Here is a 14,858-nt window from a genome sequence, read left to right on the forward strand (position 1 = left end):
TACTCTAGTATGTCTGCAGCCTCTGACCATCTACTCTACAATGTCTGCAGTCTCTGACCATCTACTCTAGCATGTCTGCAGTCCCTGACCATCTACTCTAGCATGTCTGCAATCCCTGACCATCTACTCCAGTATGCCTGCAGTCTCTGACCATCTACTCTAGCATTTATGCAGTCTCTGGCTTTCTACTCTAATACGTCCACAGTCTCTGATCATCTCATCCTAAAGAGACCAGTGATGGCAGAAGTACACAGGTGGCCACACTGCACCTTTAAAACAGAAGGCTACTAAAAGCCGTTATTCAGCAGATTACAGAGCAGCCCTGCACACATAAGTTGAATAGAGCAGATATCACGGCGTCCTCTTACCGGGCTGCCCCAGATGTGCGGGAGAACAGAACACACAGCAGCAGGGTAACAACCCAGATAGCGGAGATCACAAACACTCCTGTGCCCACGCCAAGAACCGTGCTCGCCATTCTGCGGGATGGAAAGGAATAGAAATGAAAAAACGTATTTTATATGGTAGAGTGTCAGCGATACACATTTCAGGGCTAGCATACTGTTTTATAAATTTGTACTTCAAAATGAACATTTGGAGCATCTATGATTTTCTCAGCACCATGCGCAGATACAGCGTCCTTTATTCGGTTGCTCTCTGCAGTACGCCACCCACTAGGTGGCGCACTGAATGAGACCTTTGACAGCAGTTTATGTGCCAATATTATTCTGTGTACAGTGTGTGATGTGACCCCGCTCACCTGTTCCCTGCGATCCCACCTCCATCAATAGCTTATTCATCTATTCGTAGAATATCAGAGCCTCCGCACACCTGCAGTACAGTTGGGAAACCTGCCAAATAGAAGGTGAGAACACATATCAGATGGCGGTGACAGAATCAGATTGAGCCCCGGTTCACATCAGTGCGATGTCATATGTAGCACTGCCCCCTTGAGGACAGCCAGATGTCACACTTACGGGTCCCCCTGAGTTACCATTAGCAACCTTGACATGCACAGTCTCTCTCTTTTCCTTCCTCCCAAATAATCAGTCCAGGGGTATGTAGTTGTTTTTGGGTTTTATTATAAATCAGGGATGGGGGAAGGGAATAGTGGATACTCTGAATTAACTATGCACATACTGGAGGACTTCTATCTCTTGGTACAGCCAGGCTGTTGATCCACCTTGTCACTGAGGTGAATTTAGCTTTAAGCCTCTTTCCTAAGATGACTTGATGAACTAAGGTTATCTTCAGGACACTCTCCTTAGTATCCTCTTTTCTTGACTGCCGACACCCGTCCACTGACTATCCTACTCTTGGGGTGGCCCCCCTCAGGTCAGGCCCCGCGACACAAGCCCCTGTACTGACGATACTGTTTTTTCTCCAGTGTCTCCCCCCCTCAGTCAGCTCTCCTGGAACCTCTGGTTCAGCTCCGTTCCTCTGGACGACCTCCTGGGGCCACGTGCCACTGCTACAGAGTAGGAGGCAGCCGCCACCCTCCCTCCGGGACTCCGCTCACCAGCCAAAGACCCCGCAGCACATGTGCTCCCGGCTTTTATACAGTATCCCAGAATGCACCGAGGCGACCTGCCCTCTGCCAATCGGCAGGACTGTACCAAAGCCTATGCATCCATTGGTCAGGTTTCCTCCCACTGTCCAACATGCCTCCCTATTGGACCAGTGTGAAATACTCTCTAGACTCAATGAATCGCATACTGAGCACAATGAGCAGACCTCACTAACAGATCCTGCTCTCTGATAGGCAGAAAACAATATAGATTTACCTGCTGTTCCTCTGATAGGCAGCCAGAGCCCAAACTATACTCTCTCACTAACACCTACCTAGGAGGGTACTACACAGACATCGCATGTGATTCGCAGTGCATGGCTCTGAGTGCCGGTTCACATATATGCGATACGGGAGCCCAGCGAATCCACTGCAGGTTCCTGCATTGCATTCAATGTGCAGGCAGTTCACACTGCCATATGCGAATCGCTGGGGGTGTCAATACAAAGTTAACGACACCCCCAGATCAGTTCGCATATTGCAGTGCGAACTGTCAGTTCGGACATGAATCGGATCGCAGAGTTGTAAACCACCATGCGATCTGATTCTGCTGCGGATCCAAAAAAGGGTCCTGTGTGAGTTGTGTCCAAATCCGATGCGAATTCAGCCATACAATCCGTATGTCTGAATTCACATCTCACAGACATCGCATTTGATGTGAACTGGGGCTTAAAATCACCTGCGATGTCTGTGCGATGCAAATTCAGCCATACAGATTGTATGGCTGAATTTGCATCGGATTTGGACAGGACTCGCACAGGACCCTTTTTTGGGTCCACAGCAGAATTGGATCGCATGGTGGTTCACACCTATGCGATCCGATTCATGCCCGAACTGACAGTTCGCATATTTTTGTTGAGAATCTATGTTTGCATGCCCAGCTTAAGTCCTGGTTCACATTATAGCGATGACAGACATCGCATGTGAGTTGGATCGCACTGCTCTGCAAATCAAATGCGATGTCTGTGCGATGCGAATTCAGCCATACAGATTGTATGGCTGAATTTGCATCGGATTTGGACAGAACTCGCACAGGACCCTTTTTTGGGTCTGCAGCAGAATCGGATTCCATGGGTGTTCACACTTATGCGATCCGATTCATGTCCGAACTGACAGTTCTCACTGCGATATGCGAACTGATCTGGGGGGTGTCGTTAACTTTGTATTGACACACCCAGCGATTCGCATATGGCAGTGTGAGTTGAGTGCGATGCGTGAACCCACAGTGGATTCGCAGGGTTCCTGCATCGCATATATGTGAACCGGCACACAATGTAACGGGAATAAAAAAAAAAGAAGGCCAAAGGCTGTATACAGAGCCTGGTATTATATACCTCTCTAGCCAATATCACTCAAAGGTGGTCAAATTGATACTTTGTAAAAAAATAAACAAAGCAGAAAGGCCCCTTTCACACTTGTGCGACTTGTCATGCAATCTGGGACTGCAAAATTGCATGACAAGTCGTTCTCCATTGTTTCCAATGAGTACCGTTCATATCTGTGCGACTTGAAGTCACACTGACTTCAAAGTAGTCCCTGCACTACTTTGGCCTGATTTTAATGCGTTCTGAGGTCCAAAGACATAGGCGTTCTTCAAGCCCAGTCAAAATCGAATCAAAATCGCGGTAAAATCACGGCAGCAAAATCGTAAGTGTGATAGGGGCCTAAGTGGTTTAACCACTTAAGCCCCGGAGGATTTGGCTGCTCAAAGACCAGGCCCCATTCTGCGATTCGCCACTGCGTGACTTTAACGGACAATTGCGCGGTCGTGCGATGCTGTACCCAAATAAAATTGACGTCCTTTTTTTCCCACAAACAGAGCTTTCTTTTGGTGGTATTTGATCACCTGTGCAATTTTTATTTTTTGCGCTATAAACAAAAATATAAGAGCGACAATTTTGAAAAAATAACAATATTTTTCACATTTTTTTTATATGAAATTCTCAAAAAAAAAAAGTAAAAATCAAAATTTTTTAACATTTTAGGCCAATTTGTTTTCTGCTACATATTTTTGGTAAAATTTAAGGTATTTGATCACCTCTGCGATTTTTATCTTTTGGGCTATAAACAAAAAAAAGCGACAATTCTGAAAAAAAAAAAAATATATATATATATATATATATATATATATTTTTTACATAACACTCCCAAAAAAAAAAAAAAATCCAAATTTTTTATCATTTTAGGCCAATTTGTTTTCTGGTACATATTTTTGGTAAACAAAAAATCGCAATAAGCGTTTTTTGATTGGTTTTCGCAAAAGTTATTGCGTTTACTAACTACGGGAAAGATTTTTGTCATTTTTATTGTTTTTTTTTTTAACTAGTAATGGCGGCGATCTGCGTTTTTTTTTTGCGGGACTGACATTGCGGCGGACAGATCGGACCCCTGACTGACATTTTTGGGGGTACCAGTGACATTACTACAGTAATCAGTGCTAAAAATATTCACTGTTACTGTAAAAATGACACTGGCAGGGAAGGGGTTAACCCTATGGGTGATCAAGGGGTCAAGTGTGTCCCTAGGGGCGTGATTCTAACTGTTATGGGGCGTGGCTTGTGAAGTAATCACAGAGACATACGATCCTATATAGCAGGATCCCATAGCCTCTGTGCTTACATCAGGGAGAATGACAGACGGTTGTGTTTACATCAGCCGTCTGTCTTTCTCCCTCTGCTGCGGGAGATCGCGAGTGGCCGGCGGACATCGGAGCCGCCGGTCACACGCGCTGGCTGGGCAGGGAACGAGCGAGGGCGGAAGTGCGCCCCCCGCGGCGCGCGCTCGCCCCCTACAAGCTCTTTGGCAAGCGACGTCACTTTGCCTGCAAGCGGCTGCATGCCGCAGTAAATATACAGGAGGCGGTCGGCAAACCTCATGGTACTATGCGTTTTGATGGGCGCAAATGCACATGCATTTTCCAGATGCATGGGGGTCCCATTTAATTCTTACTGCCCCATCCCCCCACACACACATCTGGCAAACAAGTGTGCGTTCACGCCAGCTAAAAATGCAATCCGTGCGGTTTGGTGTGACACGATTTGTGCGATTCTATTTTTGAACATGTGTAGGACTGCCCATTAAAATGAATAATCTGCCCTAAATGCGCAGGAAGGCGCAAAAAAAAAAAAAAAAAAAAAAAGCGCATTCTTGGACGCATCTTATGATGTGGATAAGCCCTTGAGGCAAACAAATATTAACCGCTTGCCGACCGCCGCACGACTATTTACTGCGGCGGTCAGCCCCTCACAGGCATAGCGACGTAGTACTACGTCGCTAGCCTGTGAGGGTCTAGAGCAGGGGTCTTCAAACTATGGCCCTCCAGTTTTTCAGGAACTACAATTCCCATCATGCCTAGTCATGTCTGTGAATGTCAGAGTTTTACAGTGCCTCATGGGATGTGTAGTTCCACAACAGCTGGAGGGCCATAGTTTGAGGATCCCTGGTCTAGAGAGTGAGCGCGCACCCCCGGAGGCGTGCTCCCGCTCCCGCGCGGTCACGGACCCCCCCGCGCATGTGATCGGCGGACCCGGTGTCCGCCGGTCACTCGGCGATCGTCAGTGCAGAGGGAGAAAGGCAGGCGGCTGATGTAAACAAGCCGCCTGTCATTCTTCCCTGTGTAGGAATAGTGATCATACGGTTCTACTATGTAGGACCGTTGATCACTGTTCCTACACCTCAAGCCACAGCCAATCACAGTTAGAATCACGCTCCTAGGGACACACTTAACCCCTCCCTCTCAAAAAAAAGTTAACCCCTTCCCTGCCAGTGTAATTTTTACAGTAACATTGCATATTTATAGCACTGATTACTGTAGAAATGTCACTGGTAACCCCAAAAGTGTCAAAAATGTCAGTCAAGGGTCCGATCTGTCCGCCACAATGTCGCAGTACCGCAAAAAAATCGTAGATCGCCGCCATTACGCGTTAAAAAAAAACAACAAAAATGACAAAAATCTTTCCCTTTGTTAGTAAACGCGATAACTTTTGCGCAAACCAATCAAAATACGCTTTTTGCGATTTTTTTTACCAAACATATGTAGCAGAAAACAAATTGGCCAAAAATGTTAAAAAATTTTGATTTTTACATTTTTTTTGGGGAATTTCATATAAAAAAATGTGAAAAATATTGTTATTTTTGCAAAATTGTCGCTTTTTTTGTTTATAGCGCATGATCAAAAAAATCGCACAGGTGATCAAATACCACCAAAAGAAAGCTCTGTGGGAAAAAAAGGACGGCAAATTCGTTTAGGTACAGCGTCGCACGACCGCGCAATTGTCCGTTAAAATCACGCAGTGCCGAATCGTAAAATACCCCCTGGTCGGAGTGGGGGTAAAATTTTCCAGGGCTTAAGTGGTTAAATAATGTGAAATTCTCGCCCCCAACCACATGACATCACCATTGTGCAGATATAAACAGTAAACGTATACAGGTGCTAGACGTTGCCCCTAGCAACCACCACCCACATACACACGTCGAGGGGAAATTACTAAGACTGGAGCAGTTGTCCTTGGCAACCAACCAGCATCTAGCTTTCATTTTCTAAGCTTAACTGAACAAGCTGAAGCTAGAAGCTGATTGGTTGCTATAGACAGCTGCTCCAGTTTTGATACATTTCCCCTCAGTAATAATAAGTGGCAATTCACACAGATACAAAGCAAAACCACTGATCACTTACTGGTCAATCCAGTGAGAGAATGCTGAAATAACCGATAGAAGCAGAATGGAAACAATCCTGTCTTTCCACTTCCGGGTCAGAGGGCGTCATCCATCCCTGTGTACAGAATGATCACAGCACAGCGTTGCCTGGCAACAAAGGACGCCAGGCTGAGCATGCTCCAAACAAAGCAGAGGGGTGCAGCACAGGCATGCTAGGACAAAGGAGGACTTCCTACATCAGGGGGGGTCAAATTCAAGGAGGACTGTCTGTGAAATGTTCTTCCAAGTTCCAACAAAGGCTTGAATCTCATGTTTGTGCAATGCCTCAGATCCTAATATAGGTGTATTTATATGTATTTATTTATGTCTAGAACAAAATAAGTCATATGATTTCCATAGCGTAAACCCCTTACATCTGGTGCCCCCATCATAGCACCTCCTTATATCAGCATCCTCCTAGGGTGACCCCATACATCAGGTGCCCCCATCATAGCACCTCCTTATATCAGCATCCTCCTAGGGTGACCCCATACATCAGGTGCCCCCATCATAGCACCTCCTTATATCAGCATCCACCTAGGGTGACCCCATACATCAGGTGCCCCCATCATAGCACCTCCTTATATCAGCATCCTCCTAGGGTGACCCCATACATCAGGTGCCCCCATCATAGCACCTCCTTATATCAGCATCCTCCTAGGGTGACCCCATACATCTGGTGCCCCCATCATAGCACCTCCTTATATCAGCATCCTCCTGGGATGAACCCTTACATCAGGTGCCCCCATCATAGCACCTCCTTATATCAGCATCCTCCTAGGGTGACCCCATACATCAGGTGCCCCCATCATAGCACCTCCTTATATCAGCATCCTCCTAGGGTGACCCCATACATCAGGTGCCCCCATCATAGCACCTCCTTATATCAGCATCCTCCTAGGGTGACCCCATACATCAGGTGCCCCCATCATAGCACCTCCTTATATCAGCATCCTCCTAGGGTGACCCCATACATCTGGTGCCCCCATCATAGCACCTCCTTATATCAGCATCCTCCTGGGATGAACCCTTACATCAGGTGCCCCCATCATAGCACCTCCTTATATCAGCATCCTCCTAGGGTGACCCCATACATCAGGTGCCCCCATCATAGCACCTCCTTATATCAGCATCCTCCTAGGGTGACCCCATACATCAGGTGCCCCCATCATAGCACCTCCTTATATCAGCATCCTCCTAGGGTGACCCCTTACATCAGGTGCCCCCATCATAGCACCTCCTTATATCAGCATCCTCCTAGGGTGACCCCTTACATCAGGTGCCCCCATCATAGCACCTCCTTATATCAGCATCCTCCTAGGGTGACCCCATACATCAGGTGCCCCCATCATAGCACCTCCTTATATCAGCATCCTCCTAGGGTGACCCCATACATCAGGTGCCCCCATCATAGCACCTCCTTATATCAGCATCCTCCTAGGGTGACCCCATACATCAGGTGCCCCCATCATAGCACCTCCTTATATCAGCATCCTCCTAGGGTGACCCCTTACATCAGGTGCCCCCATAATAGCACCTCCTTATATCAGCATCCTCCTAGGGTGACCCCATACATCAGGTGCCCCCATAATAGCACCTCCTTATATCAGCATCCTCCTAGGGTGACCCCTTACATCAGGTGCCCCCATCATAGCACCTCCTTATATCAGCATCCTCCTAGGGTGACCCCATACATCAGGTGCCCCCATCATAGCACCTCCTTATATCAGCATCCTCCTAGGGTGACCCCTTACATCAGGTGCCCCCATCATAGCACCTCCTTATATCAGCATTCTCCTAGGGTGACCCCATACATCAGGTGCCCCCATCATAGCACCTACTTATATCAGCATCCTCCTAGGGTGACCCCATACATCAGGTGCCCCCATCATAGCACCTCCTTATATCAGCATCCTCCTAGGGTGACCCCATACATCAGGTGCCCCCATCATAGCACCTCCTTATATCAGCATCCTCCTAGGGTGACCCCATACACCAGGTGCCCCCATCATAGCACCTCCTTATATCAGCATCCTCCTAGGGTGACCCCTTACATCAGGTGCCCCCATAATAGCACCTCCTTATATCAGCATCCTCCTAGGGTGACCCCATACATCAGGTGCCCCCATCATAGCACCTCCTTATATCAGCGTCCTCCTAGGGTGACCCCTTTACATCAGGTGCCCCCATCATAGCACCTCCTTATATCAGCATCCTCCTAGGGTGACCCCATACATCAGGTGCCCCCATCATAGCACCTCCTTATATCAGCATCCTCCTAGGGTGACCCCATACATCAGGTGCCCCCATAATAGCACCTCCTTATATCAGCATCCTCCTAGGGTGACCCCTTACATCAGGTGCCCCCATCATAGCACCTCCTTATATCAGCATCCTCCTAGGGTGACCCCTTACATCAGGTGCCCCCATCATAGCACCTCCTTATATCAGCATCCTCCTAGGGTGACCCCATACATCAGGTGCCCCCATCATAGCACCTCCTTATATCAGCATCCTCCTAGGGTGACCCCTTACATCAGGTGCCCCCATCATAGCACCTCCTTACATCAGCATCCTCCTAGGGTGACCCCATACATCAGGTGCCCCCATCATAGCACCTCCTTATAACAGCATCCTCCTAGGGTGACCCCCTTACATCACATGCCCCCATAATAGCACCTTCTTATATCAGCATCCTCCTAGGGTGACCCCATACATCAGGTGCCCCCATCATAGCACCTCCTTATATCAGCATCCTCCTAGGGTGACCCCATACATCAGGTGCCCCCATCATAGCACCTCCTTATATCAGCATCCTCCTAGGGTGACCCCATACATCAGGTGCCCCCATCATAGCACCTCCTTATATCAGCATCCTCCTAGGGTGACCCCATACATCAGGTGCCCCCATCATAGCACCTCCTTATATCAGCATCCTCCTAGGGTGACCCCATACATCAGGTGCCCCCATCATAGCACCTCCTTATATCAGCATCCTCCTAGGGTGACCCCATACATCAGGTGCCCCCATCATAGCACCTCCTTATATCAGCATCCTCCTAGGGTGACCCCTTACATCAGGTGCCCCCATCATAGCACCTCCTTATATCAGCATCCTCCTAGGGTGACCCCATACATCAGGTGCCCCCATAATAGCACCTCCTTATATCAGCATCCTCCTAGGGTGACCCCATACATCAGGTGCCCCCATCATAGCACCTCCTTATATCAGCATCCTTCTAGGGTGACCCCATACATCTGGTGCCCCCATCATAGCACCTCCTTATATCAGCATCCTCCTAGGGTGACCCCATACATCAGGTGCCCCCATCATAGCACCTCCTTATATCAGCATCCTCCTAGGGTGACCCCTTACATCAGGTGCCCCCATCATAGCACCTCCTTATATCAGCATCCTCCTAGGGTGACCCCATACATCAGGTGCCCCCATCATAGCACCTCCTTATATCAGCATCCTCCTAGGGTGACCCCATACATCAGGTGCCCCCATCATAGCACCTCCTTATATCAGCATCCTCCTAGGGTGACCCCATACATCAGGTGCCCCCATCATAGCACCTCCTTATATCAGCATCCACCTAGGGTGACCCCATACATCAGGTGCCCCCATCATAGCACCTCCTTATATCAGCATCCTCCTAGGGTGACCCCATACATCAGGTGCCCCCATCATAGCACCTCCTTATATCAGCATCCTCCTAGGGTGACCCCTTACATCAGGTGCCCCCATAATAGCACCTCCTTATATCAGCATCCTCCTAGGGTGACCCCATACATCAGGTGCCCCCATCATAGCACCTCCTTATATCAGCATCCTCCTAGGGTGACCCCTTTACATCAGGTGCCCCCATCATAGCACCTCCTTATATCAGCATCCTCCTAGGGTGACCCCATACATCTGGTGCCCCCATCATAGCACCTCCTTATATCAGCATCCTCCTAGGGTGACCCCATACATCAGGTGCCCCCATCATAGCACCTCCTTATATCAGCATCCTCCTAGGGTGACCCCATACATCAGGTGCCCCCATAATAGCACCTCCTTATATCAGCATCCTCCTAGGGTGACCCCTTACATCAGGTGCCCCCATCATAGCACCTCCTTATATCAGCATCCTCCTAGGGTGACCCCATACATCAGGTGCCTCCATCATAGCACCTTCTTATATCAGCATCCTCCTAGGGTGACCCCTTACATCAGGTGCCCCCATCATAGCACCTCCTTATATCAGCATCCTCCTAGGGTGACCCCATACATCAGGTGCCCCCATCATAGCACCTCCTTATATCAGCATCCTGCTAGGGTGACCCCATACATCAGGTTCCCCCATCATAGCACCTCCTTATATCAGCATCCTCCTAGGGTGACCCCCTTACATTTGGTGCCCCCCATCATAGCACCTCCTTATATCAGCATCCTCCTAGGGTGACCCCTTACATCAGGTGCCCCCATCATAGCACCTCCTTATATCAGCATCCTCCTAGGGTGACCCCATACATCAGGTGCCCCCATCATAGAACCTCCTTATATCAGCATCCTCCTAGGGTGACCCCTTACATCAGGTGCCCCCATAATAGCACCTCCTTATATCAGCATCCTCCTAGGGTGACCCCTTACATCAGGTGCCCCCATCATAACACCTCCTTATATCAGCATCCTCCTTGGGTGACCCCATACATCAGGTGCCCCCATCATAGCACCTCCTTATATCAGCATCCTCCTAGGGTGACCCCATACATCAGGTGCCCCCATCATACCACCTCCTTATATCAGCATCCTCCTAGGGTGACCCCTTACATCAGGTGCCCCCATCATAGCACCTCCTTATATCAGCATCCTCCTAGGGTGACCCCATACATCAGGTGCCTCCATCATAGCACCTTCTTATATCAGCATCCTCCTAGGGTGACCCCTTACATCAGGTGCCCCCATCATAGCACCTCCTTATATCAGCATCCTCCTAGGGTGACCTCATACATCAGGTGCCCCCATCATAGCACCTCCTTATATCAGCATCCTGCTAGGGTGACCCCATACATCAGGTGCCCCCATAATAGCACCTCCTTATATCAGCATCCTCCTAGGGTGACCCCTTACATCAGGTGCCCCCATCATAGCACCTCCTTATATCAGCATCCTCCTAGGGTGACCCCTTACATCAGGTGCCCCCATCATAGCACCTCCTTATATCAGCATCCTCCTAGGGTGACCCCATACATCAGGTGCCCCCATCATAGAACCTCCTTATATCAGCATCCTCCTAGGGTGACCCCTTACATCAGGTGCCCCCATCATAACACCTCCTTATATCAGCATCCTCCTAGGGTGACCCCATACATCAGGTGCCCCCATCATAGCACCTCCTTATATCAGCATCCTCCTAGGGTGACCCCATACATCAGGTGCCCCATCATAGCACCTCCTTATATCAGCATCCTCCTAGGGTGACCCCTTACATCAGGTGCCCCCATCATAACACCTCCTTATATCAGCATCCTCCTAGGGTGACCCCATACATCAGGTGCCCCCATCATAGCACCTCCTTATATCAGCATCCTCCTAGGGTGACCCCATACATCAGGTGCCCCCATCATAGCACCTCCTTATATCAGCATCCTCCTAGGGTGACCCCATACATCAGGTGCCCCCATCATAGCACCTCCTTATATCAGCATCCTCCTAGGGTGACCCCCATACATCAGGTGCCCCCATCATAGCACCTCCTTATATCAGCATCCTCCTAGGGTGACCCCATACATCAGGTGCCCCCATCATAGCACCTCCTTATATCAGCATCCTCCTAGGGTGACCCCATACATCAGGTGCCCCCATCATAGCACCTTCTTATATCAGCATCCTCCTAGGGTGACCCCTTACATCAGGTGCCCCCATCATAGCACCTCCTTATATCAGCATCCTCCTAGGGTGACCCCATACATCAGGTGCCCCCATCATAGCACCTCCTTATATCAGCATCCTCCGAGGGTGACCCCTCACATCAGGTGCCCCCATCATAGCACCTCCTAATATCAGCATCCTCCTAGGGTGACCCCATACATCAGGTGCCCCCATCATAGCACCTCCTTATATCAGCATCCTCCTAGGGTGACCCCTTACATCAGGTGCCCCCATCATAGCACCTCCTTATATCAGCATCCTCCTAGGGTGACCCCTTACATCAGGTGCCCCCATCATAGCACCTCCTTATATCAGCATCCTCCTAGGGTGACCCCATACATCAGGTGCCCCATCCTAGCACCTCCTTATATCAGCATCCTCCTAGGGTGACCCCACACATCAGGTGCCCCATCATAACACCTCCTTATATTGGCATCCTCTTAAGGTTACCCAGGGCTTTTTTTCTCCGAGAAAAGGTGCAGGTACTCCCCTCTTCTGAGTCACCCCTTGTCTCCACCCCCTACCCACCTCCGAGCGCTGTCCTTTGGTTCCACCCTTTGCCCACCTCCCAGTACCCCCCCCTCCCCCCTTTTAGAGATTACAGAACCAAGTATCATATTGTGGTTCTAGGTAATCTGTATAGAATTTGTTAATGATAACTAGAAAAGCAGTAAAATAGATCCCCTGGAATAAGCAGCAATGGACCGCCCCCCCCCCAACAATAGATCCTCCCAGCAGCAATAAATCTTCCCCTGCAACAATAGAAAAAACAGTAAAATAGATCCCCTGCAATCAGCAACAATAGCCCCCCCCCAGCAACAATAAATCCACCCCTGCAACAATAGACCCCCCAAACAACAATAGTTCCCCTAAGCAGCAATAAATCCTTAACTGCAACAGTAGCCCCCCCCCCCCCCCCCCACAATAAAATGCCCTCCAGCAACAATAAATCCCCCAGCAGCCAGCATCAATAGGCCATCCAGCTCAACCCACTGGCCCCAGCACCCCTTTGCCATTGCATACGTTCAGACTGGAGGTGCCCCCGCGTTCCCGCTGAAAATAAGCCCTGGGGTTACCCCATACATCAGGTGTTCCCTTCAGAGTCCCCCTCACGCGAGCTGTCCCCATTAGAGCACCCCCTTATTTTAGGTTTCTCCAGTGCCCCCTTACATTAGATTAGACTTTCTTGGATCGTTTTGGAAGCTTTTATGAACTTTCACTTGCCACTTGCTTGTTTTTATGCTGATTTCTATTTTTTTCATTGGTATGCAATTGGTTTTATTGGCTCTGTTTTGCGCTGTGGTTTGTGATTTAGTAGTGATTATTTATGAACAGCAGCAATGGGGACATTGTTTTAGGCTTAGTTGCACTTAGTATTTTTTTTTTCTTATATATAGAAGGACAAAAGACTACAATTAGAATCAAAATTTTAAAAGAAGGATTGTGCGCCTCCTGGGGTGAAGGGGTTAATTGGTAAATGTTGCGTTTTTTTCCGCTGCACTAATACACATCACCACTAGAGGGACCTCGAGGACCAGAAGAGAAGTTCAGAGCTGCTTCAACTTCAAGTCAGCCAAACTTCTTCTTCGCCAAAGTTGGAGAAACTTTCCTGAGACTTGTGTGAAGCCTACCCCACATTTGTGCAAGTCGGGAATGTGCGCAAAAACCTGTGCTTTCCTGACATGCACAGAAAACACTGCCCTTTATCAGACACGTGTTAGCGCCATTAATTGTTAATGGCACCCCATCATTTCTGCTAACGTGCATTTATGCTAGCCAAAACGCATGCTGCCACAGCAGCATGCAGTTCAGTGCGATGCAATTTTGAGAATGGGTCAGGGACTGGTTTTCTGCATTGAAATGAATGGTCTGCCCTACATGCGACCTGTGGGACTATGCAGGAAACCTGATGCCAGAGCAGCCATCAGGAGTGGGGACAGCCCATACACATGTAGGGGGGCCGGGGATTCTGAGGGGGCCCCGGCCACCATGTCCCCAAACAAAATGATGGAGCTGTTGCTGTTGTAGTAACTAGGGATGATCGAACGGTTCGGGTCCACCATCGGTTCGGCCCGAACATTGGGTGTTCGAGGTTCGGCCGAATTTAGAACTTTTTGCCCAAAAAGTTCGGAATTCGGCAACCAGAACCGACCAAAATGCAATGCTTCAGGAAATGGGCTTTAAAAGCCCGTGATTGGACCAGAACCATTAGCAAAAGCCAATTGAGGGGGCAGGAGAATGCTAGGAATGTGATTGGAGTGACTAGGGGGTCCCTAGACCAATCATTAGTGAATACGCCCCCCAGTATATAAGATCGCCCCCGCCATATTCCTAGCATTGTTATACTGGACATGGAAGAGAGTGGAAGCAGTTCTGTTAATTTTACTTTAAAAGTGTCATTTAGCATTTATTAGTGTGAGGAAAGGGATATCTAGTGTAGTTAGAGTGCTCCTTTACACTTAAGTTAGCTTCAAAAATTTAGTTTCTGTAGGGAAAGTGTTAAGTGTAAGGGGACCGTAGTGTAGTGTAGGGTTAACTGGCAGTGACTGCTATGGCAGGGTGACAAAACCCTTCCATAGCAGGGTGACCGCTATAGAGAAATGATCATTTCTCTGAATTGCTTCAGGACAGGAATATGGCTTCTCACCAGCCAAGCATTTTTCATGCTGCAGGGGC

The 14,858-nt window shown here is 48.8% G+C and overlaps 1 protein-coding gene across 1 annotated transcript in view; it reads right to left on the bottom strand.

The window, feature by feature from the left end:
- Window positions 1–6,332, bottom strand: part of TMEM218 (transmembrane protein 218) — a gene marked incomplete at its 5' end in the record, with an annotated part of 32,229 nt that extends 25,897 nt beyond the window's left edge. Inside the window, 3 exon segments of the mRNA XM_082273345.1 lie at window positions 369–479; window positions 6,243–6,269; window positions 6,271–6,332. Of these exon segments, the coding sequence (XP_082129471.1) occupies window positions 369–479; window positions 6,243–6,269; window positions 6,271–6,332 (200 nt within the window).
- Between the last annotated feature and the right edge of the window lie 8,526 nt (window positions 6,333–14,858).

This window comes from Pelophylax lessonae (genome assembly GCF_965119305.1).
Source record: "Pelophylax lessonae genome assembly, chromosome: 12".
Classification (NCBI taxonomy): Eukaryota; Metazoa; Chordata; class Amphibia; order Anura; family Ranidae; genus Pelophylax; species Pelophylax lessonae.